Here is a 24,625-nt window from a genome sequence, read left to right as displayed (position 1 = left end):
ATAATGTGGGGGTCCCTACCCACAGGTTGAGAACCACTGCTCTAATACCTCAGCACATTAGTCAGGATAAATTAAAATCCTACGTACAACCCAGCTCGTAGTGATGCGCGGGTCAGCTTTTTTTCATAACCCGCACGGCCCACAGCCCGCACGGAACGTAACCCGCCCGCCCGCGCCGCAGAACAATTTACAAATCAACGATCCGCCCGCCCCGCAACCCGCATTTAAAAAAAAAAATGGTAGACTTATATCATCTCCACAATAGCTCATCTTTATATACGGCTCTTCTTTTAAGTACCCAAAGTCGCTTTACAGAAAGGTTTACAGTAGCACAATATTGTCATAGGCTTAAAGTGTTGTTCAAATTCTGGGTTTAGCCTAAAAGACATTCATTCAAAGACGTTCATTCTCTCTAAATCGCGGGGGCATCGTCGGGGTAAGAATGGCGTTTCAGGTTTTATGTCAATCATATTTATACAGCGCCTCGCACTTCAAACAGACAGCAAAAGACGGACAATATTAAATCCTGTTGGGTATTTGACTGAATTAACCAACTACGCATTCAGTCAAAAAATCGTATCCATTGACTGGCTGGTTATATAACTTAACCGACACAACGTATTTATAAACAGACTTGTGTGGATGACAGAGACATAAGTGAAACCCTGATCAGCGACACGCGCTGAATTGTTTGTGCATTCTTCTCTGCTCTGCGGAATTGGGACGGTCCTCGCACCAAGGAGCGGAGGAGAAACCTCTCCAAGCCTCTGGCGCATTTTAAAACTTGCTCGCTCGTGCTCGTATTCAAAATGTTGTATTCTTATGGGCCTACTCTTATTAAGAATAAAAGGCAAATAAGAGCAGGGGATTATTCTTATTTATTTTTTGCACATGAGTGGCGATAACCCGCCTGCCCGTGGGCACCGGGTCGGCCCACGCATCACTACCAGCTAGTGTGTGTGTGTGTGTGTGTGTGACCCTCCACACCAAAACAACCTCTGACCTCCAAAAAGTAGCAGAAAAAAACAGTTTATTATTTCAGAACTTTGTGTTTTAGTTTTTGATCGCTTTTCAGAGATTCACGTTTGGTTGCTCAGCTGTGTCGGAGCGGGGGTGGTTTGTACCGATATGGTAACTTCTGCTATACCCATAAACCCATACATTTAAAACTATAATGTGGCCGATCACAGCCGGGAGACTTTTTGTTTGTTTTGTTTTTCTTAGTTATTTATTTCCCCCGTTGTGCCCGAGGAACTACAGCTTCATTATAATATATAAAACAAAAGGAAAAAAATAAAATAAAAAAAAAACTGTTCCAAATTATCTTCTTGTTTTAAACCAAAACACCAACATTTAGCCAGAAACACAACTGTGAATATCAAACTGAACTGCTGATACAAGCCATTCAGGGTTAGAATTATTTAATGTCTTAATTATTGAAAAATAGCAGATCTACAAGCTCACAGCGCAGCACCGAGTGCCATTTTGTGCCTTCAAGTCTTTGAATATTTTATATATATTTTTTATATAAATGTCTTCTATAAATCCTTCTTCTAAATCAGTGGTTCTCAAACTTTTTCATGTCAAGGACCCCCAAAATTACATGTATTTGGCCACGGACCCCCAATCTCAAAATATGTTGTTCCAGGGACCCCCCACCAGAAGCAAATATATGAGTTACAAATGTTCGCTTTATATTATTCAAAGACTTGCACAAATGTTCACGTATATATCTGCTATTTTTCAATAGTTAAAGCATAAAATAATTCTAACCCTAAATGGGTAAACTTGCTGATATACAGTAAATGTCATTGAAGGTAAATATCGTCCCCATTGACATACAGTAAATATGGTGGATAAATGGACACACACATCAGTGCATCCCTAGTTTAGTTGTTTGGCCAGATTGACGGGGTTGCCTTGACGACCGGGAGGCGGGGCCACTGGTTCATGCAGTCATATGATTGGTCGATGGAACGCCGTCCTCAAGACTCAAGACACGCCTCCTCCTTCTTCTTCAGTTGCAACAACAGATCATACAGACCATACAGATCATATATGATCTCACAGATCAGACAGACAGACCTTAAATACAGTCTGTCAACACTTCCTCTCCACACACACACACACACACACGCACACACACACACACACACACGCACACATACATACACACACCGTGGTCATCTGTGAAGAGAAGAACAAGAAAATGTGTCGATAGGGTTGCAAAAGAATAAAGTCCGTACCCGTTGTTTCCATCCAGGCTGAGGTGCCGGCTAGTGTATCTCTGAAGACTTTACTGTGTGTGTGTGTTTGCTTATCCCCCTAGTGGAGGTCTGGGGACTCAGATTATTTTAGACCTAGATATCTTTGTCGTGTGGACCTAGATATTTTTTCTATGTGGATATCTGAAAAACCAGGATATATGAAATATCCAGCTCTGTCTGGTCTAGGCCTAAGGGAACGCACCCACGACCACGACTAGATCTTTAACTCTTAGAGACTCTAAAAGGTTACATTATTGTTAAACATCTGCATTGCTTGATTTTAGGGCTGGGACTCGATTAAGGAAAATCAAATTAATTAGAGGCTTTGCAATTCATTAATCAAAATTAATCACATAAATATGCCTGAAACTCATCCAGTGAGATATTTTCTATGAAAGAGATCAGAGAATGTAGAATAGTTATTTTGATCAAGGTTTGCTTGTTATCTCTGCTATGGTACCAACATCAATACAACATGGAATTGTGGACACAATCTGAACAATAAACTAGTTTTGGGTCTGAGAGGCTAAATGTCATCAGACGGTGGTTCTGTGGCTCAAATGATGAATAAATAAATAATGAACCTTGATGTGAAATATGTTGAAAAGGAAAAAACGTGATTACAACATAATGTGTTTTACTTCCTCAGAACTGATCTGATCATCCATCCACCACTCATTAAAAAAAAGTCCATAGTTAAAAGACGTTTTTATTATGGAAATCGTCTTTTTGGCATTGAGTGATTTAATTACCTGACTTCCTGTGGGCGTGTCATGGTGTTAATTACCTGACTTCCTGTGGGCGTGTCATGGTGTTAATTACCTGACTTCCTGTGGGCGTGTCAAGGCTGCTCCTCGTTAGCGCTGGGTGGTCGGCTCCTGATCTGACTCCTCAACTGTTCTATGAGCTCTGGGTTCTGCTGCTGCATCTGCTGGGCAAACTGCTGACCTCTGGAACACACATACACATATACATACATATAAACATATAAACCATCTGCTGGGCAAACTGCTGACCTCTGGAACACACATACACATATACATACATATAAACATATAAACCATCTGCTGGGCAAACTGTTGACCTCTGGAACACATAAACACTGATCTATAAACCATTTGCTGGGCAAACTGTTGACCCCTAGAACACATAAACACTGATCTATAAACCATCTGCTGGGCAAACTGTTGACCTCTGGAACACATAAACACTGATCTATAAACCATCTGCTGGGCAAACTGTTGACCTCTGGAACACATAATATACATACATATAAACATAATATATATATACATATAAACATCTGCTGGGCAAACTGTTGACCTCTGAAACGATACAATATTTCCCCACACGAAGAACACACGTAGCACGGACATGAACTGGGGTGGGTGCACGCACAGCGTACACGACGCGCGCAGCGTGCACAGAGCACTCCAGAATAAAAATGATTAAAAGTATATTGTGCCCAATGTTTGTGTGTTGTGTGTAGCTTCCATCAGCCTGCAAACAGCAGGCAGAGGGCCAGTTGTACACAATGTTTGTTACCAAGTTGCTTATTATTCCAACCTATATAATAATGTTTACAGATACATCTTTTACTACAATGAGTAATACATAGTTTGGACGTCATCTTGAATGAGATTCAAAACGGAGTAGCTCTATAATTAAAACCAGCTGTGTTTGGAGGAATGCCAGCAATGGGAAACAAACAGGTGAATGTAATCAAAGGTTCATTCATATGCAAGAAGACCTGTCTGTCATCACGCAGCACGTTTCTGTTCACAGGAAGTAATTAAGAATGGCCTGTTTATGGACCTTTGATATAAAAATATCAAATGTTTAGTGTTAGGAATTCCCATATGATGATTACCACAGATAAGCTCTAAAAGTGTGAAAAACCTATTTTTCATTTCACTGGGTCTTTAAAGCCTATCGGTCAACATACGCCTGAATGAGTCCAGTGATCTTAAAGCCTATTGGTCAGTGATCTTAAATCCTATTGGTCAGTGATCTTAAATCCTATTGGTCAGTGATCTTAAATCCTATTGGTCAACATACGCCTGAATGAGTCCAGTGATCTTAAAGCCTATTGGTCAGTGATCTTAAATCCTATTGGTCAGTGATCTTAAAGCCTATTGGTCAGTGATCTTAAAGCCTATTGGTCAACATACGCCTGAATGAGTCCAGTGATGTCACCACCAGGTGGCGCCCCTCCTCCTCCTCCTCCTCCTCCTCCTGGTGCTGCTGCTGGCGCCGGCGCCGCCATGGAAACCCCGCCTCCGGCCCCGCCTCCGGCCCCCATGCCAGCGGGGGCTCCCATTGGTCCATACTGTCCTGACATCATCCCTGACATCCTGGATGGAAGATAAAAAGTAACGTCTTTACTTTTGTAAAAAGTACAACATGTTGTCATCAAAATGCTGGGTTATTGAAAGCTGGCAATGTTTAACTGCTATGGAGGGTAACAATGTTTAACTGCTATGGAGGATATGGTTTAACTGCTATGGAGGGTATGGTTTAACTGCTATGGAGGGTATGGTTTAACTGCTATGGAGGGTATGGTTTAACTGCTATGGAGGGTATGGTTTAACTGCTATGGAGGGTATGGTTTAACTGCTATGGAGGATATGTTCAATGTTTAACTGCTATGGAGGGTAACAATGTTTAACTGCTATGGAGGATATGTTCAATGTTTAACTGCTATGGAGGGTAACAATGTTTAACTGCTATGGAGGGTAACAATGTTTAACTGCTATGGAGGGTATGGCAATGTTTAACTGCTATGGAGGGTAACAATGTTTAACTGCTATGGAGGGTAACAATGTTTAACTGCTATGGAGGGTATGGCAATGTTTAACTGCTATGGAGGGTTAGGGTTATGTGGTTATGTTAATGTTTAACTTCTATGGAGGGTAACAATGTTTAACTGCTATGGAGGGTAACAATGTTTAACTGCTATGGAGGGTAACAATGTTTAACTGCTATGGAGGGTAACAATGTTTAACTGCTATGGAGGGTATGCAATGTTTAACTGCTATGGAGGGTAACAATGTTTAACTGCTATGGAGGGTAACAATGTTTAACTGCTATGGAGGGTAACAATGTTTAACTGCTATGGAGGGTATGCAATGTTTAACTGCTATGGAGGGTAACAATGTTTAACTGCTATGGAGGGTAACAATGTTTAACTGCTATGGAGGGTATGCAATGTTTAACTGCTATGGAGGGTATGCAATGTTTAACTGCTATGGAGGGTAACAATGTTTAACTGCTATGGAGGGTAACAATGTTTAACTGCTATGGAGGGTAACAATGTTTAACTGCTATGGAGGGTAACAATGTTTAACTGCTATGGAGGGTAACAATGTTTAACTGCTATGGAGGGTAACAATGTTTAACTGCTATGGAGGGTAACAATGTTTAACTGCTATGGAGGGTAACAATGTTTAACTGCTATGGAGGGTAACAATGTTTAACTGCTATGGAGGGTAACAATGTTTAACTGCTATGGAGGATATGTTTAATGTTTAACTGCTATGGAGGGTAACAATGTTTAACTGCTATGGAGGGTATGGCAATGTTCAACTGCTATGGAGGGTTAGGGTTATGTGGTTATGTTAATGTTTAACTTCTATGGAGGGTAACAATGTTTAACTGCTATGGAGGGTAACAATGTTTAACTGCTATGGAGGGTAACAATGTTTAACTGCTATGGAGGGTAACAATGTTTAACTGCTATGGAGGGTAACAATGTTTAACTGCTATGGAGGGTAACAATGTTTAACTGCTATGGAGGGTAACAATGTTTAACTGCTATGGAGGATATGTTTAATGTTTAACTGCTATGGAGGGTAACAATGTTTAACTGCTATGGAGGGTATGGCAATGTTTAACTGCTATGGAGGGTTAGGGTTATGTGGTTATGTTAATGTTTAACTTCTATGGAGGGTAACAATGTTTAACTGCTATGGAGGGTAACAATGTTTAACTGCTATGGAGGGTAACAATGTTTAACTGCTATGGAGGGTAACAATGTTTAACTGCTATGGAGGGTAACAATGTTTAACTGCTATGGAGGGTAACAATGTTTAACTGCTATGGAGGGTAACAATGTTTAACTGCTATGGAGGGTATGCAATGTTTAACTGCTATGGAGGGTATGCAATGTTTAACTGCTATGGAGGGTAACAATGTTTAACTGCTATGGAGGGTAACAATGTTTAACTGCTATGGAGGGTAACAATGTTTAACTGCTATGGAGGGTAACAATGTTTAACTGCTATGGAGGGTAACAATGTTTAACTGCTATGGAGGGTATGCAATGTTTAACTGCTATGGAGGGTATGCAATGTTTAACTGCTATGGAGGGTAACAATGTTTAACTGCTATGGAGGGTATGCGTGTGACATCACTGTTGTATTAAACCTATCAATGTTTAACTGCTATGGAGGCAATGTTTAACTGCTATGGAGGGTAACAATGTTTAACTGCTATGGAGGGTATGTGTGTGACATCACTGTTGTATTAAACCTATCAATGTTTAACTGCTATGGAGGCAATGTTTAACTGCTATGGAGGGTAACAATGTTTAACTGCTATGGAGGGTATGTGTGTGACATCACTGTTGTATTAAACCTATCAATGTTTAACTGCTATGGAGGCAATGTTTAACTGCTATGGAGGGTAACAATGTTTAACTGCTATGGAGGGTAACAATGTTTAACTGCTATGGAGGGTATGGTAATGTTTAACTGCTATGGAGGGTAACAATGTTTAACTGCTATGGAGGGTAACAATGTTTAACTGCTATGGAGGGTATGGTAATGTTTAACTGCTATGGAGGGTAACAATGTTTAACTGCTATGGAGGGTAACAATGTTTAACTGCTATGGAGGGTATGTTTAACTGCTATGGAGGGTATGTTTAATGTTTAACTGCTATGGAGGGTATGACAATGTTTAACTGCTATGGAGGGTATGTTCAATGTTTAACTGCTATGGAGGGTATGCAATGTTTAACTGCTATGGAGGGTATGTTCAATGTTTAACTGCTATGGAGGGTATGTGTGTGACATCACTGTTGTATTAAACCTATCAATGTTTAACTGCTATGGAGGGTATGCAATGTTTAACTGCTATGGAGGGTATGTTCAATGTTTAACTGCTATGGAGGGTATGTGTGTGACATCACTGTTGTATTAAACCTATCAATGTTTAACTGCTATGGAGGGTATGCGTGTGACATCACTGTTGTATTAAACCTATCAATGTTTAACTGCTATGGAGGGTATGTGTGTGACATCACTGTTGTATTAAACCTATCAATGTTTAACTGCTATGGAGGGTATGCGTGTGACATCACTGTTGTATTAAACCTATCAATGTTTAACTGCTATGGAGGGTATGCGTGTGACATCACTGTTGTATTAAACCTATCAATGTTTAACTGCTATGGAGGGTATGCGTGTGACATCACTGTTGTATTAAACCTATCAATGTTTAACTGCTATGGAGGGTATGGTAATGTTTAACTGCTATGGAGGGTATGGGCAATGTTTAACTGCTATGGAGGGTATGCAATGTTTAACTGCTATGGAGGGTATGCAATGTTTAACTGTTATGGAGGGTATGCAATGTTTAACTGCTATGGAGGGTATGTGTGTGACATCACTGTTTAACTGCTATGGAGGGTATGTGTGTGACATCACTGTTTAACATCAATGTTTAACTGCTATGGAGGGTATGCAATGTTTAACTGCTATGGAGGGTATGCAATGTTTAACTGCTATGGAGGGTATGCAATGTTTAACTGCTATGGAGGGTATGCATGTGACATCACTGTTGTTTAACTGCTATGGAGGGTATGCATGTGACATCACTGTTGTATTAAACCTATCAATGTTTAACTGCTATGGAGGGTATGTGTGTGACATCACTGTTTAACATCAATGTTTAACTGCTATGGAGGGTATGCAATGTTTAACTGCTATGGAGGGTATGCAATGTTTAACTGCTATGGAGGGTATGCAATGTTTAACTGCTATGGAGGGTATGCATGTGACATCACTGTTGTTTAACTGCTATGGAGGGTATGCATGTGACATCACTGTTGTATTAAACCTATCAATGTTTAACTGCTATGGAGGGTATGTGTGTGACATCACTGTTGTATTAAACCTATCAATGTTTAACTGCTATGGAGGGTATGTGTGTGACATCACTGTTTAACTGCTATGGAGGGTAACTATGCATGTGACATCACTGTTGTATTAAACCTATCAATGTTTAACTGCTATGGAGGGTATGCATGTGACATCACTGTTGTATTAAACCTATCAATGTTTAACTGCTATGGAGGGTATGCATGTGACATCACTGTTGTATTAAACCTATCAATTTTTAACTGCTATGGAGGGTATGTGTGTGACATCACTGTTGTATTAAACCTATCAATGTTTAACTGCTATGGAGGGTATGTGCGTGACATCACTGTTGTATTAAACCTATCAATGTTTAACTGCTATGGAGGGTATGCATGTGACATCACTGTTGTATTAAACCTATCAATGTTTAACTGCTATGGAGGGTATGCATGTGACATCACTGTTGTTTAATCAATGTTTAACTGCTATGGAGGGTATGCAATGTTTAACTGCTATGGAGGGTATGCAATGTTTAACTGCTATGGAGGGTATGCATGTGACATCAATGTTTAACTGCTATGGAGGGTATGCGTGTGACATCACTGTTGTATTAAACCTATCAATGTTTAACTGCTATGGAGGGTATGTGTGTGACATCACTGTTGTTGACATCACAATGTTTAACTGCTATGGAGGGTATGTGTGTGACATCACTGTTGTTGACATCACAATGTTTAACTGCTATGGAGGGTATGTGTGTGACATCACTGTTGTATTAAACCTATCAATGTTTAACTGCTATGGAGGGTATGCATGTGACATCACTGTTGTTTAATCAATGTTTAACTGCTATGGAGGGTATGCAATGTTTAACTGCTATGGAGGGTATGCAATGTTTAACTGCTATGGAGGGTATGCATGTGACATCAATGTTTAACTGCTATGGAGGGTATGCGTGTGACATCACTGTTGTATTAAACCTATCAATGTTTAACTGCTATGGAGGGTATGCATGTGACATCACTGTTGTATTAAACCTATCAATGTTTAACTGCTATGGAGGGTATGCGTGTGACATCACTGTTGTATTAAACCTATCAATGTTTAACTGCTATGGAGGGTATGCGTGTGACATCACTGTTGCTGGAAGTTATGTGGGAACGCCTACTGAGTGGCAAAAAAATCATTTCTGCCATTGACAGCCCATACATCCAAACAGAAAAGTCCTTTTTGATTGTATTAAACAAAGTTAAACTCACCAACATTGCGTCTGTACTGAATGCTTGAATTATCCTCTTTCTATCTGCACAGTTTTTGTTTCATAAAAATCCACCATAGGCCTGTTATGAGCTACTTTCTGTCAAGACATTCTGTGCAGGTTTTTATTGTTCCAAGTGTCAGAGTTTGGAAGCACTCGTTTTCAACAACACAACATCCTGCTGCCTCATGCATTATGTGCAATTTAGAAACAGGTGGTATGCAGGGCCGTTGAGTGATTTGCAACGAGCGCTTCCAAACTCCAATGCTCCATCCTGCTCAATGTTTTGCCACTCAGTCTAGATTAGGGGGGCGGGTCCCAGTGGACGTGCAGACCCTCTATTAATGCACAAGTGATGAAGCAGGAACATGTGTGTGTAGTACCTCTGCTTTGCCACAGGATGGAGCACTTTCCTAACAGTGTGTGTATTCTGATTGTACTGTACAGTATGTCTGAAACTAAACTACTCTTGTGCATTCATGGATGACATTTCTTAGACAGGCCTTTTCTATACAGTAACAGTAGTTAAAACATATCAATAATGTGTTGGTAGTTTAGACTGAAGACATGTTATTGTTTATGAACTCACAGCTGTTGGACCTGTGGGTTGTTCATCAAAGACGATGCCTGGAACAAAACAAAACAACAAATAAACCATCAATTATCATTATTAGGATAATAATGTAAATACTTCGCTCAGTGGGTCTCACTCACTAAACTTGTTTCTGCTCATATGTTGTACTTATCTGCATTTACGCACATTCACACAACTTATTTTTTTGTCTGTGTATTTACGGATGTCTCCCCTTCTTTTTTTTTTCTTTTTTTATAATTTTTATAAATCCATTTTCACCCAGTGCTAATTGCCTATGTAATCCTGGGCTCTGCTCTCTCTCTGCCGCGCCGGGGGAGACAACGGACTGACCTCATGCTTCCTTCAATGCATGAGGAGTCCAATTTGTTGCTTTTCACCTGACAGGGTGGATTTCCCTGGGATGGACGTAGCGCGTGGAAGGAACACGTTATTCCAACCAGTTCCTTTCCCCTCCATCAGGCGCCCCGGCTGGCCAAGGGGAGGCAGTATTGAGACCAGGATTAATGCATGTTTTTGTGAGGGTATCTACCCTAGGAGACACGGGGAGAACATGCAAACTCCAAACAGAAAGGCCCTCGTCTCCCCTTCTTACGCCTGCTCGGCAGACTTATACAGATTCCTTCTCGAAAAATGTGAATGTTGTGTAAAAGTAAATTATCTTGAAACTTTCATATATTTCTTTAAACGTTCATATATTCTAGATACATTGCACACATCTGGTATTGTTATTGCCTACAGCTCATGAATATCAAAAGTCCATATATTTCAAAATATTACAATATTACAGGAGACTCAAAACAAGGATTTATAATAGAGAAATGTCAACCTTCTGAAGTCAGAGTAGCTTGAAGTCCAGTGGGAAGTTTCTGAAGTCAGTTATGATTTGGGGTGCAATGGCATCTGCAATGCTTTGTTACACAATATTCTAATTTTTCGAGAAGGATCTGTAGGTGTCAAAAACGTATCTGTTGCTTCAATGAATATTATAGACATGAATGCACATTCAAGCCATTCTTATTTAGAGAGGAATGATCAGATCCCTCTGCTGTGTGGCCACAGTCTGGCCTGGTGGGTTTTCATGCCAACTCCATAAGTCATGTTATTCATTCATATGTGGACCACATCACATGAAGGCAGTCTAAGATCTGATGAGGATACAGTGTGGATGAAATCTAACTGTGTCTAGACTGGCTTGTAGATCGGCTATTTCTGGTGAAGAATATCTGTGGTTAAATGTTATTTTCAGTCAGTTCTGATGGAAACTGATATGTCTCTGTGACATACTGTATCTCAGGTGAAAAGATGTGCATGTTTATGTCACGCAATATGATTTATATGAATAAGATTCAGGGGTGCCCTGGATGAAAACGTTATTTTCAGGGGTGCCCTGAGTCAAACAGGTTTGAACCACTGATCTATATTACTACAATTACAATTTCCATTGCAGGACAGTAGCGGGTTCGTCCTATGAGGACAGAATCACCTCAGGAACCAATAAGACTGAAAATAATAAAAATAAATCTCATATTGGCAGATTCCAGCATCTCGCCAAATTGTTCAGTAGCAGTGTTGATTTCATTGACTAAAACTATGACGAAAAATGTTGGTCGACTGCATTTTTTTCACTGACGAAAACTAAATAAAAACTAAGCTGTGATGACTAAAACTAAGACTAAATATATTGACAAAATAAAAACTAGACTAAAACGTTAGGGAGGGACTGGTGGAGAAGAGAGTCATTTTATGTTTGGTTGCTCTTATTCTTACACAGGGGGAGTGGTTCATTTACGTTATGGATGTCAAGCGGGTTCAGAGAGTGAGGGACTCACTTGCACTGATCTACACGTTGCACAACACCTGCACACCCTTCCGTGAATCACACGTCAATTTGAGAAAATACACAGCCCTTTAATCACTTGATTTACACTGTTTAGGAATGGCTTACTGAATGTGTCTCACTGTCCTTTAAACTGCAATAAGGACTTATTCCTTTTTTTTTTTTTAAGATTTGTTTTTGGGCTTTTTATGCCTTTATTTTGATAGGACAGTAGGCTGACAGGAAATGGGGAGAGAGATGGGGAACGACATGCGGCAAAGGTCGCCAGCAGGCATCATAGCCTAGTATGTGGTATGCGCCTTGACCACCAGGCCAGCGGGCGCCGCCATAAGGACTTATTCCTCACCATGTTCATGAATCCTGGGTTGCCGAGCAGGCCGGCCAGGTCCACCCCACCCATCCCTGCTGTCTGCAACACAAAACAAACACACACCATAATAATGAATTGCATTTTATAGCGCTTTTCCAAATGCTCAAATCGCTTTCATTCATTCATTCATTCATACATTGGGAAGTGAAGTCATCATCCCTGCTGTCTGCGACACAAAACAAACACACACCATGGCAGGTGAGTCCAAGGGGGTCGTGGAGGAACACATATCCAACTAGAGGAAACTGATAAGGTTGAGAATCTCTCACAGGACTCAGGGTTCAAGTTTAAACAGATCTAGAATAGATCTTACAGTCCTCAGCTTAGACTTAGTTTAAACAGATCTAGGATGATCTTACATATGTGTTTTAAAGAGACAGATCAGAACCAGAACAGATCTTGAAGATCTGTTTTAAACAGTGATCTAGACCATCGATCTTACAGTCCTCAGGTTAGAGTTTTAACAGATCTTACAGTCCTCAGGTTAGAGTTTTAACAGATCTTACAGTCCTCTGGTTAGAGTTTTAAAGGACCTACACCATGAATTTTCACTTTTTCTATTTTAAAACCTTTTTTTGGGGTCCCACTGGCACCTTCTATCCTCACAAAGTCCTATTTCTGACCATTGTGTCTTTCTCTGGTTTTGGGAAGACAGAGATGAAAAGCTTTCCACGGGTTCTCAGAACAGTGCTGTTCTGAGAGTTGATCCGTGTGACGTCACACGGATTCCCGTTTTTTTTTTCCGAGTCAAAAAAATAAAAAATAAAAAATTCTTTTTCAAAACATTTTTTTTCAAAAAAAAAAATTTTCAAAGTTTTTTTTTTCAAAAAACTTTTTTTTTCAAAAACTTTTTTTCAAAAACTTTTTTTTTCAAAAAACGTTTTTTTCAAAGTTTTTTTCAAAAACTTTTTTTTTTTTCAAAAAACTTTTCTTTTTTTTTCAAAAAACTTCTTTTTTTTCAAAAAACTTTTCTTTTTTTTCTCAAACATTTTTTTTCAAAACTTTTTGTTTTACTTTTTTTTTATACATAAATACAATGCAGGTGGGGTTGATTGTCTAATGTAGATTAACTTTCTGTAATGTCTGGTCTAGCAACGGTCGCCCTGTGTCATTTGACAGTAGGCCTATAACATACAACATAGGCCTACAGTAGGCTATAATCAGAGATGCAACATTATCCTATTTTTGTATTGGCCCAATATTAACATTATTTGTTGTCAACGTGGGGTCCGGGGAGGAGTGAAGAGGAGGGGAGGGGTGGAAAAACCCCACTAGCGCCCCTGAGCAAACAGAGGCCGTTTTGGTATTGCAGCTGGAGAGCCTCATTATAGTAGAGCTAGAACAAACAAAAAGAATGGTCAGAGTGTTTGTTGAGGGTTAAACCCTGTCTAAGACTCAATTTTGAGCATATATTTATACAAAAAATATAGTTTTAAAAGCATGGTGTAGGCCCTTTAACAGATCTTACAGTCCTCTGGTTATATTTTAAACAGATCTTACAGCCCTCTGGTTAGTTTTAACAGATCTTACAGTCCTCTGGTTAGTTTTAGCAGTGATCTTACAGATCTAGAACAGATCTTACAGTCCTCAGGTGGTTATATTTTAAACAGATCTTACAGGACTGGTTAGTTTTAACAGATCTTACAGATCTAGAACAGATCTTACAGTCCTCTGGGTAGAGTTTAAACAGATCTTACAGGACACTAGTTTTATTGTATGTTTTAACAGATCTTACAGCCCTCAGGTTAGTTTTAACAGTGATCTTACAGATCTAGAACAGATCTTACAGTCCTCAGGTTAGTTTTAACAGATCTTACAGATCTAGAACAGATCTTACAGGACTCTGCGTCTCCATCTTGGTCTCAGCGATCCTCAGGTTGGATTTGTAGGTGTCGTTGTCGGGGTCCAGCTCCAGAGCTTTCTTATAGTAGTTTACTGCTTCAGTGTGTTTGTTGAGGCTGGCCAGAGCCAAGCTGTAATACATATACATATAGTTATAGTTACATTAATATAATACATTATAGTCCGGGAGCCGTGGGGGTGAACGTGGATTCGCCTGTAAAAGTTTTTTTCTGATTCTTGTAGCTTGGGGTCACCTCTTAAGGATTCAAGATGATGACCAGTGATATCCATTGAGCATTTTTTATTATTAATAAAGTTATAATTAAGTCCTACCCCATCCTGTATTAATAAAGTTATAATAAAGTCCTACCCCATCCTGTATTAATAAAGTCATAATAAAGTCCTACCCCATCCTGTATTAATAAAGTCATAATAAAGTCCTACCCCATCCTGTATTAATAAAGTTATATTAATAAGTCCTACCCCATCCTGTATTAATAAAGTTATAATAAGTCCTACCCCATCCTGTATTAATAAAGTTATAATAAAGTCCTACCCCATCCTGTGTTAATAAAGTTATAATAAAGTCCTACTGTAGGTGTAGTTATAATAAAGTCCTACCCCATCCTGTATTAATAAAGTCCTACTGTAGGTGTAGTTATATTAATAAAGTCCTACTGTAGGTGTAGTTATAATAAAGTCCTACCCCATCCTGTATTAATAAAGTCCTACTGTAGGTGTAGTTATATTAATAAAGTCCTACTGTAGGTGTAGTTATAATAAAGTCCTACCCCATGCGTCCGTAGGCCTTGCTGTAGGTTGGGTCGATGCCGATGGCCAGTTCACAGTCCTGTACGGCTCCTGCATAGTTCCCTAGTTTACTGTAGGCTGCAGCCCTACACACACACACACACACACACACACAGGTAAATGGAGTGTATGTATACAGATCTTTTCTCCAGAGCATGACATTGTTTCACATTCACACAGTGATTATTGAGACCAGAGAAATTACGATTTACGATATTATCACCATAACCAAAACATCCCCGACATTCATTATCCTGGGGCGGACCGTTTGCTCACAACGCTTCGCAGCGAGTTGTGAGCTTGTAGATCAGCTATACTTTGGCAAAGAGATTTGGTAGAGTGAAAAAAATACTTAATCAAGTATGTTAATTTCAGGTCCGTTTTACCAATCATAGAGGGTTTAAATGGTACCAGATATGCAGCTCTGTAAATAAAAGGTGAATGTATCCCAGTGCATGACGGAGGATCATTTCACGATAAAATAAATCTCCACCATATAATTATCCTGAGTGTTTTTTTATCACGATAAGCGATCATATCGATCATGGTCCCATCCCTACACACACATAGGGCTGTCACAATTATTACATAATCGTCTAATGGTGATTATTTGACATTATCACAATTATTTTGTCATAATCGTCATAATTGTGAATGTTGAAAAATGTCCGAAATAGTGGAAATAGCAGATCTACAAGCTCACAACGCGTCAGTGAGCTTGTAGATCGGCTATTTCCACTATCAAAGTAATTTTTTAAGTACTAAGTTGTCAAATATGACAGTACAGTATTTTCTGGACTATAAGGCGCACCTGACTATAAGGCGCACTGTCAATGAATGGTCTATTTTCAAACTGTTTTCATATATAAGGCGCACCTGACTATAAGTCGCACATAATAGACGCTACTGTTGCGTTATGCATCCAACAGATGGAGCTGTGCTAATAGCCGGGGAGCCACTGGGCCAAAATGAGAGAGGACCTGTGATGTCATGACATACTCCAAATTTTTGTTTGTCCTATTAATTTGGTCAATAAGGTACACAGAATGAGAGGCCTGCTCTGCCGGAAATCCTGCGAAAAAAAGTTTCCCATTGACTTCACTATACTGGAAAAAAACACACCAAAAAAAGGAGCATGTGAGGGGTCAAACTAAGGGTTCTTCATGATTCTGAATCCATTGCAAGCATTTGTTTTGCATGAAAAACATTCCTTGGGCTAGATTTCAGCCTCTCAAACCTGTGAAAAGTGATGAGTCATCACTTTTCACCGTTATTTTGGTCCGTTTTCTAGCCCAAGGAATGTTTTTCATGCAAAACAAATGCTTGCAATGGATTCAGAATCATCAAGAATCCCTAGTTTGACCCCTCACATGCTACTTAAAGCATATTTTTTTTGGTGTGTTTCTTTCCTTTATATTGAAGTCGATGGAGTGAATATACAAATGGCCATAACTTTTTTTCGCAGGATTTCCGGCAGAGCAGGCCTCTCATTCTGTGGACCTTGATGACCAAATTAATAGAAAAAACAAAAATTAAAAGTATGTCATGACATCACAGGTAACATCCTATTCTTTGAGCTTTTGGGCCTGTGGCTCCCCGGCTATAAAGGGAATGTCAATGTCAATGAATGATCCATATATAAGGCGCACTGGACTATAAGCCGCACTGTAGTTTTTTGAGAAAATTAAAGGCTTTTAAGTGCGCCTTATAGTCCGGAAAATACGGTAATTTATTTGTGTATTTAGGTTATGTGTCATATCTGCCATGTGCAACTTCAAAGCCTAAAAGACAAACAGAAATGTAATTATCAACGAAAAAAACACAATTAAATTGTTAATCGCCAATTATTTGAGTGACAATTAATCGTCATGTAAAATTAATGTCATATCGTGACAGCCCTACACACACACATACACAGAATATAATGTATAACTTTTGGATGGATGTGGCTTTGTGGCTTTATGCCGATTATGCCGATTTTAGCGCCAATTCTCCATCCGCTGACCTTTGTGGTCTCACCGACACAGAGCCTCCAGATCTGAGGCTAGCAGGGGTTGGTCAACACCCAGGGGGTTCTGTCATTGGGTGAGAGCGCTTCAAACTCTCTCCTGAGCTCCAATATCTCCTAATGTGATACAGTGGAGTCTGAGGTGAGGACTTAACAGTATGTGTGGCTATAGTATTGTCTTCTTGACCATTTTAACCATTATTTTATGCTTTAACTATTAAAAAACAGCAGATATACAAGCTCACAGCGTGGCACAGAGTGCCGTGCTGCGAGCTTGTAGATCTGCTATTTTTGAAAAATCGTGAACATTTGTGCAAGTAAGTAGGTCGCGAGTGGCTTATTGTCGGTATCAGCCGGTAACACGCGGGAGTCTGTCCCCGTTACAATGGGCTAGACCCCTGGGAGATGGACTGCTGAGGTGGAGCGCCACACCTACCATCAGCTCCCAGTACTTGCCGCACGACTTGCCAAACCGTGCTACTCATACGCTGAGTTGGCGGTGCCCGGAATTGAACCCATGACCTTGCGGTACAAAGGCGAGAGCTCTACCGACTGAGCTACCCAGGCACAAATTCTACAAATTCTACAAGTGAACCAATTCTACAAGTGTCTTCTAAATCCCTCTAAGGCAGGGGTGCCCACACCTTTTTGACGTGAGATCTACTTTTAACACTTATGTTGCAATGATTTTTTCTCTTCAATGTCTCGCGTTGCCATGGTTACCATAGACTTCCATGTAATTGTGCAAGTGTGTAAAAAGTGCACGCCCATGCCTAGATGATGCACCACGTGTGTAGATGCTGTTCACAGCTTTCAAACAAAAAAATCCGCTTGGAAATCCGTTCAGGCATTCATGATTTATCAGCCATTATGTTTTCTTCAGATGTAAACAAACATGGCTGCCATGTTTGAAAGAATGGGTTGGTATGGGGGTTAAACATGCAATTTCGCGATCGCGATCATGCCTAATACATTTCTGGAGGTCCAAAAAAAAAAAGTTGAAAAAAAAAAAATTGATTTTTTTTTTTTTCAAAAACGGCCCAAACTCGGGAAGCTCGGGGTTGGCACAGCACTAGTACCAATACAAACTCGGGAAACTCGGGGTTGGCACCATATGTGTTAAAATGACTAGCTCAACATGATCTACCCATCCAACATGTTTTAGCTGGGGGCCTGAGGGGGGCTTTGGTACTGGCGTTACATTGTAGACAAACACACTTACTGTAAGGGGGAAATACATGGGAAATGTCTTCATCCCATTCTGTATGGAAGTGGTAGGTCTTGGGGTTCTTTGTAATGCTGTATACTGACTCTTGAACAAAGTATTGCATTGGAGGTTTGCCTACTTTAGAAGCCCTTCTTGATGTCATATTGAAATATTCTTTTTATATTTTAAATATATATATATTTTTAGAGGCATGTCATGTGGTCTACCTGCACACCCTTGGTGATCTACTGGTAGGTCACGATTTACCTTTTGGGCACCCCTGTTCTAAGGTATTTGAAAAAAAGAAAACGCGGGTTTCTGTGTCAGTGGTGCTGTGTTGTCTTGAGGTGACGGTGACCTCTGTGTGAAGGTGACCCTGGTGCAGGGGTCACAGGTCATACCTGGCTCAGGGGTAGAGAAACCGTGATTAGAACACGGAGGGTTACCAGTTGGATCCCGGGCTCCCCCAGAGTTAGTGTTGAAGAGTCCTTGAGCAAGACTCTGAACCCCTAACTGCTCCTGATGAGCAGGTTGGTGCCAAGCATGGTTTCCTCTGACAATGGTGTGTGAATGTGTGTGTGAATGGGTGAATGTAATGAATGTGTGTGTGTGTGTGTGTGTGTGTGAATGGGTGAATGTAATGAATGGGTGTGTGAATGGGTGAATGTAATGAATGTGTGTGTGAATGGGTGAATCTAATGAATGTGTGTGTGAATGGGTGAATGTAATGAATGTGTGTGTGAATGGGTGAATGTAATGAATGTGTGTGTGAATGGGTGAATGTAATGAATGTGTGTGTGAATGGGTGAATGTAATGAATGTGTGTGTGAATGGGTGAATGTAATGCACAATCTATGTAAAGCACCTTGGATAAAGACACCATTTACCTGTTACAGTAATAGACAGCGTTCTGAGGTCAGAGGTCATACCTGTTACAGTAATAGACAGCGTTCTGAGGTCAGAGGTCATACCTGTTACAGTAATAGACAGCGTTCTGAGGGTTGAGAGCGATGGCTTTGGAGTAAAACTCTACTGCTGCTGAGAAGTTCTCCACTTTCATCTGGTCATTTCCTGTTAAACAACACAACCAACCAATCAGCATCCACTTTCATCTGGTCATTTACTGTTCAATAACACAACCAACCAATCAGCATCCACTTTCATCTGGTTATTTCCTGTTAAACACCACCAACCAACCAATCAGCATCCACTTTCATCTGGTCATTTCCTGTTAAACAACACAACCAACCAATCAGCATCCACTTTCATCTGGTCATTTCCTGTTAAACAACACAACCAACCAATCAGCATCCACTTTCATCTGGTCATTTCCTGTTAAACAACACAACCAACCAATCAGCATCCACTTTCATCTGGTCATTTCCTGTTAAACAACACAACCAACCAATCAGCATCCACTTTCATCTGGTCATTTCCTGTTAAACACCACCAACCAACCAATCAGCATCCACTTTCATCTGGTCATTTCCTGTTAAACAACACAACCAACCAACATCTAATCCAACCAACCCTTCCCTTCCTCGTTGTGTTCAGCCAGATGTGTGAGAGAGACAGAGGGTGACATAATGTTGTTCAGTCAACCTGTTGCACTGATTTCATTATTACAGCACGCTGTATCCCTCTCTGCGCACATGTGTGTGTGTGTGTGTGTGTGTGTGTGTGTGTGTGGGCATCAGTTACAAACTCTGTACTCTTCCCCAACCTCTCGTATCTCTCAATGAGTACTAACTAACTTTACTTGTGTGTGGGTAGAGCTGTCAGAATGAAATTCGTTTTTCGACTACAATTCGAATATTAAAGCTATACTGTGTAAGTTCAACTAGTGGTCAGTAGCGGTATTGCTTTTTTCGGACGTTTTTCGGCCGGAGTCGTCGCGGACCACCGCCGCGGCGCCGCAAAACCACCGCGACCGATAGTAATCCGTGGAGGGGTAGAACGCATGGTAGAACGTAATTTTCTGGCCAGGATTTGTGGATTAAGAGGTTAAAATCCTTCACCATGGTAAACACTGTAGCCAAGCGGAGGCGCTTCCTGGAGACCAGAGCAGATAAGCTGTGATTGGCCGGTAGTGTACCATGTGTGCATGATCGGCGATGTGATTGGGCAACGTATACACAACGTATACAGATGATGCAGATTACGTCATTTTGGCGCGTAATTCTCCCCCCCTCACGGCTCATAGAAAACATATAAAGAGAAGGCTTCAGAAGCTGAAAATAACGGAGTGGGTGTTCTAAAACTTTAGCGATTTAACAGTTAGGACAATTTTAAGATTTGTTTTATAAAAAAAGTTACATGGTACAACTTTAAAGAAATTGATTAGAGTCGAATACTTTAATTACTATTCGAAATGTAAAAAAAAAATAGAAAAAAAAAGAAAAAGGTTTTCCTGACCTCCCATTGCGAAAATAAATGCTTTCATCAAGTCACAGATGATCAACAATTACGTTTCAGTACATGGCATGCACTGCAGTGGACACAGAAAGTTATGCAACAGCACCGTTTGCATCGCTGCCCTCTCCTCTCCTTTCTTCATAGTATTAGCTGGTTAGCTACTTGGCTATTTCTCCTGCTGTTTCCCAGCTTCACTTGAAAGTAACATTTAAGAAACTTATGACAACAGCGGACAGCCAAAGACTAATGTAATATTTGTCCGTCAGTAACGTAGAGGAGCTGGCTTTTATGCTCTGCTCTGCTCCTCTCTGACTCTGAGGCTCTCTCTCTCCGGACAGAGTCCGACCATAGAGTTATAAGAAGAATAGAGAGGACACCAGATATCCCGCCCCTTTAATTGCATTGAGTTGCTCACCCAGCGCATGAGGCGTTTTCACCCCTCCTTCCGCGTAGTAAAACCGTGACGTAGTGGGGCCACTGTGACGCATTTTGCGTCATAGTTTGTGTTCATGGACGCGCTGGGGCTCCAATTCATGAACGAGCACTTCCGGTATGAGTGCGCGTTAATACAAAGAAGCCTAGATGCGCGTTCATGTTTCTGGCCCCAACTGCAGTACCTCGAAACGGCCACCATGTCCATTTGGTTTCAGGGCGCCCCCAGGGTTCTGGGGGCTTGAGTCCGACAGACAAGCAATTTAGCTGCTAGCCACGCCTCCGCCGATCTACAAGCCCACAGCCCCTTGATGACGATGCAATGTAGTTAGGGCTTGTAGCTTAGCTTTTTTTCCCAGCCTGTTATAGCATCTGAATTTGCGCACATAATGTGCTTATTATTTTACAACTATACATTTTACATATTATATAAACTATTGGACGATTTTCAAAAAATTATAAAAATGAATGAATGAAATTCGAATGGGATTTTAGAGGCAAACTGACAGCTCTAGTAGTGGGTACTAATGTAATTGTGTCAGAGCGTGTTTGAGAGAGAGACTAAATTAACTGTGTTTACCGGTACTTGCTTTAGTGCTCTCTCTCTCTCTCTTTTTCTGTCTCTCTCTAAAGGCGGCCGTAGACTACACGATAATCGGGGCATTTAATTACCCTCCCGACAATCGGGCTGCCTCCGACTGAAACGGGCCCGACAATCGGGCATGAATGTCGTCTAGCGTGAGGTCTCACTGATCCACTCGGAGCCCAGCCGAGTGGCTTGGAGGACGATCGGGGCCAGCCCGACTCTTTTCAAAAGTGTTTGATATTTTCCTGGATCAGTACTGGTCTGGAAGACTGGAACAGCAGCAGGGGACCGAGGAAAATACAGCCACTGATGGACGCAAGTCTGAGCATAGTATCTGAATGACAGATCTCTCTCTCTCTCTCTCTCTCTCTCTCTCTCTCTCTCTCTCTCTCTCTCTCTCTCTCTCTCTCTCTCTCTCTCTCTCTCTCTCTCTCTCTCTCTCTCTCTCTCTCTCACACTCACACTCACACACTTTTCATACCGGCCGTCTGTCTATTAGGTTGTATCATGATTGAGATGAGAATTAAAACTCAATAGGACCCTATATCAAACACAAACAGACAGTTCGCAGTCACAGACTGCGAACAACAGCACACATCTCGCTTTGCCCTTGCAAGTCAAAGACAGTACACGCCCAACCTGATCTACAAGCCTACAACGTGGTGCGGAGGGACACAGTTTGGTCTTGGAGATCTGATATGTTCTTTGCGCTACACTGTCATACGACTAATCATAAATCAGGCACCGTGAGAAGGAGGCGGCACGCAGCACTAGACTAGTAGCACAGTGGAGAGAGAGGGGCTGTCAGAGTTGGATGGACATGAAACGTGTCAAAGTGAACTCATATTATCATCAAAAGGGGACACAATTTCCATATTGAAGCTTTTTTTTCGTTGCGTGAGGCGATGTTGTGTTGAGTGAGTGGATAACATAATGTGTTTGTTTGTATGTGCGTGTGTGCGTGCGTGTTGCAAGGCACAGCTCTCAGAACAGCCCCCGTGGCATTTTTTATTCATTATGTTATTTATTATTGCTGTGTTCGAGCCTGACTCAATCGGGATAGAATCCTGTAGCGGGCTAGTGTGAGTCCGTTAAGATTATCTGGTCAGAGAATCTGAAAAAATGATCCTGTAGTGTTTAATGCTACCCGATTCATTCGCGCCCGAGTATCTGCTAGTGTATGGCCAGCTTTAGACAGTTACAAAGTATGTATCGGGACGCCATCCCTCTATCTCTTCATTTGCCCTCACACCTTAAAAGGGACAGTTCACCCCTAAAATGACTTGTTTCTATTGATTACTTAATTGAATTTATGGATATTTAGTTTGTGTCACATTACTAAGACAATCATTTGAGGAGACTCTTTGTGTCTCCATAAGGAACCACTGCTGGTCATCACATTATTGGCTTAGGAATCAATTCGTTCTTTATTTCAGACCTAGGGAGATCCATACCACAGTTACAATACAATAAAACAATACAAAAAAACTAATAATAAAAAAAGTAATCAATAGGAATAAATATATTTTTTTTGGGGGGGGGGATAAACTATCCCTTTGAAAACAATATATTTCAGAGTAAAAGCATGTTGTTATTACCGTCTGTTTTGAGAAGCTCCGCCTCTGCGATCTGTTGTTCCGTGGGCGTGGCTACTCTGGGGGCGGGGCTTTCCTGCTCCACCTGGGGGGGAGGGGCAGGTAGCTGGAACACATGGACACAACATCAGTCAGTTACCACCTCAACCTGAAAACATGGACACATGTTTCCTATGGAAATAAGCTTAGTCTTTTATAGGATCTCTTTTTAGTTGACCTTGTACCAGTGAACTGTACCGTCATGAAACTGTACCTTTTTCCATGCAAACTTCTAATAAAGTCTTCAATCAATTGTATTTACCTACTGTATATTTTTTGCACTGTTTATTTTATTTTTAATTACTATTTTTACTATATCTATTGCATAGTACTGTGTTCTATCTGTCTGTCATTCAATGTTATATGAGATACTTCAATGGTTTCCTATGGAAATAAGCTTAGTCTTTTCTAGGATCTCCTTTTAGTAGACCTTGTACCAGTGAACTGTACCGTCATGAAACTGTACCTTTTTATATGCAAACTGACAATTAAGTCTTCAATCAATCAATCAATCAATCAACATGGACACAACATCGTACTTTAACAGTCTGGAAACCAGACCATCTGCCATTGTAAATTGCTAAAAAAATAATAATAATTGCCCTCTGCAGATTTGGTCTGGCACCGTTCAGTTGTGATTGGATTTCACTCCAATCAGGGCGCAGAGTGCAAATATGGGGCGGGTTTATAACCAGAGGCTCTTTTTTTTCGCCTCTTGTAAATGTTGGTTCCACACAGAGACTCCAGACTGATAGCCAGGTGTATCTGAGTGCAAAGCTCTTATGGTTCATTCATAATAATATTTATAATGTGCTTTAGGGCTGTCACAATTATTACATAATCGTCTAATCGCAATTATTTGACATAATCGCAAATATTTTGTCATAATCGTCATAATGGTGAATGTTGAAAAAATGTTCATACATTAACAAACATTTTTCAGAAATAGTGGAAATAGCAGATCTACAAGCTCACAACGCGTTGCATCGCGACGCGTTGTGAGCTTGTAGATCGGCTATTTCCACTATCAATGTTATTTTTTAAGTAGAAAGTTGTCAAATATGTCAGGAATTTCTTTGTATATTTAGGTCATGTGTCATATCTACCATGTGCAACTTCAAAGCCTAAAAGCCAAACAGAAATGTAATTATCAACGACAAAAAAACTATTAAATCGTTAATCGCCAATTATTTGAGTGACAATTAATCGTCATGTAAAATGT

The 24,625-nt window shown here is 40.5% G+C and overlaps 1 protein-coding gene across 1 annotated transcript in view; it reads right to left on the bottom strand.

The window, feature by feature from the left end:
• Window positions 1-1,013: 1,013 nt before the first annotated feature.
• The window catches only part of LOC308290546 (small glutamine-rich tetratricopeptide repeat-containing protein alpha-like), a 34,959-nt gene continuing 11,347 nt past the window's right edge, over window positions 1,014-24,625 (bottom strand). Inside the window, exons 4-12 of the mRNA XM_080732441.1 lie at window positions 23,368-23,470; window positions 19,308-19,407; window positions 15,103-15,207; window positions 14,307-14,442; window positions 12,446-12,508; window positions 10,257-10,294; window positions 4,439-4,621; window positions 3,090-3,217; window positions 1,014-2,187 (exon numbers count right to left, since the gene is read on the bottom strand). Of these exons, the coding sequence (XP_080588567.1) occupies window positions 3,109-3,217; window positions 4,439-4,621; window positions 10,257-10,294; window positions 12,446-12,508; window positions 14,307-14,442; window positions 15,103-15,207; window positions 19,308-19,407; window positions 23,368-23,470 (837 nt within the window). The 3' untranslated portion in view covers window positions 1,014-2,187; window positions 3,090-3,108. The remainder of the gene's footprint in view (window positions 2,188-3,089; window positions 3,218-4,438; window positions 4,622-10,256; window positions 10,295-12,445; window positions 12,509-14,306; window positions 14,443-15,102; window positions 15,208-19,307; window positions 19,408-23,367; window positions 23,471-24,625) is intronic.

Source organism: Nannobrachium achirus (genome assembly GCF_963921795.1).
Source record: "Nannobrachium achirus genome assembly, chromosome: 1".
Classification (NCBI taxonomy): Eukaryota; Metazoa; Chordata; class Actinopteri; order Myctophiformes; family Myctophidae; genus Nannobrachium; species Nannobrachium achirus.
This window is presented reverse-complemented; position numbering and strand designations above follow the sequence as displayed.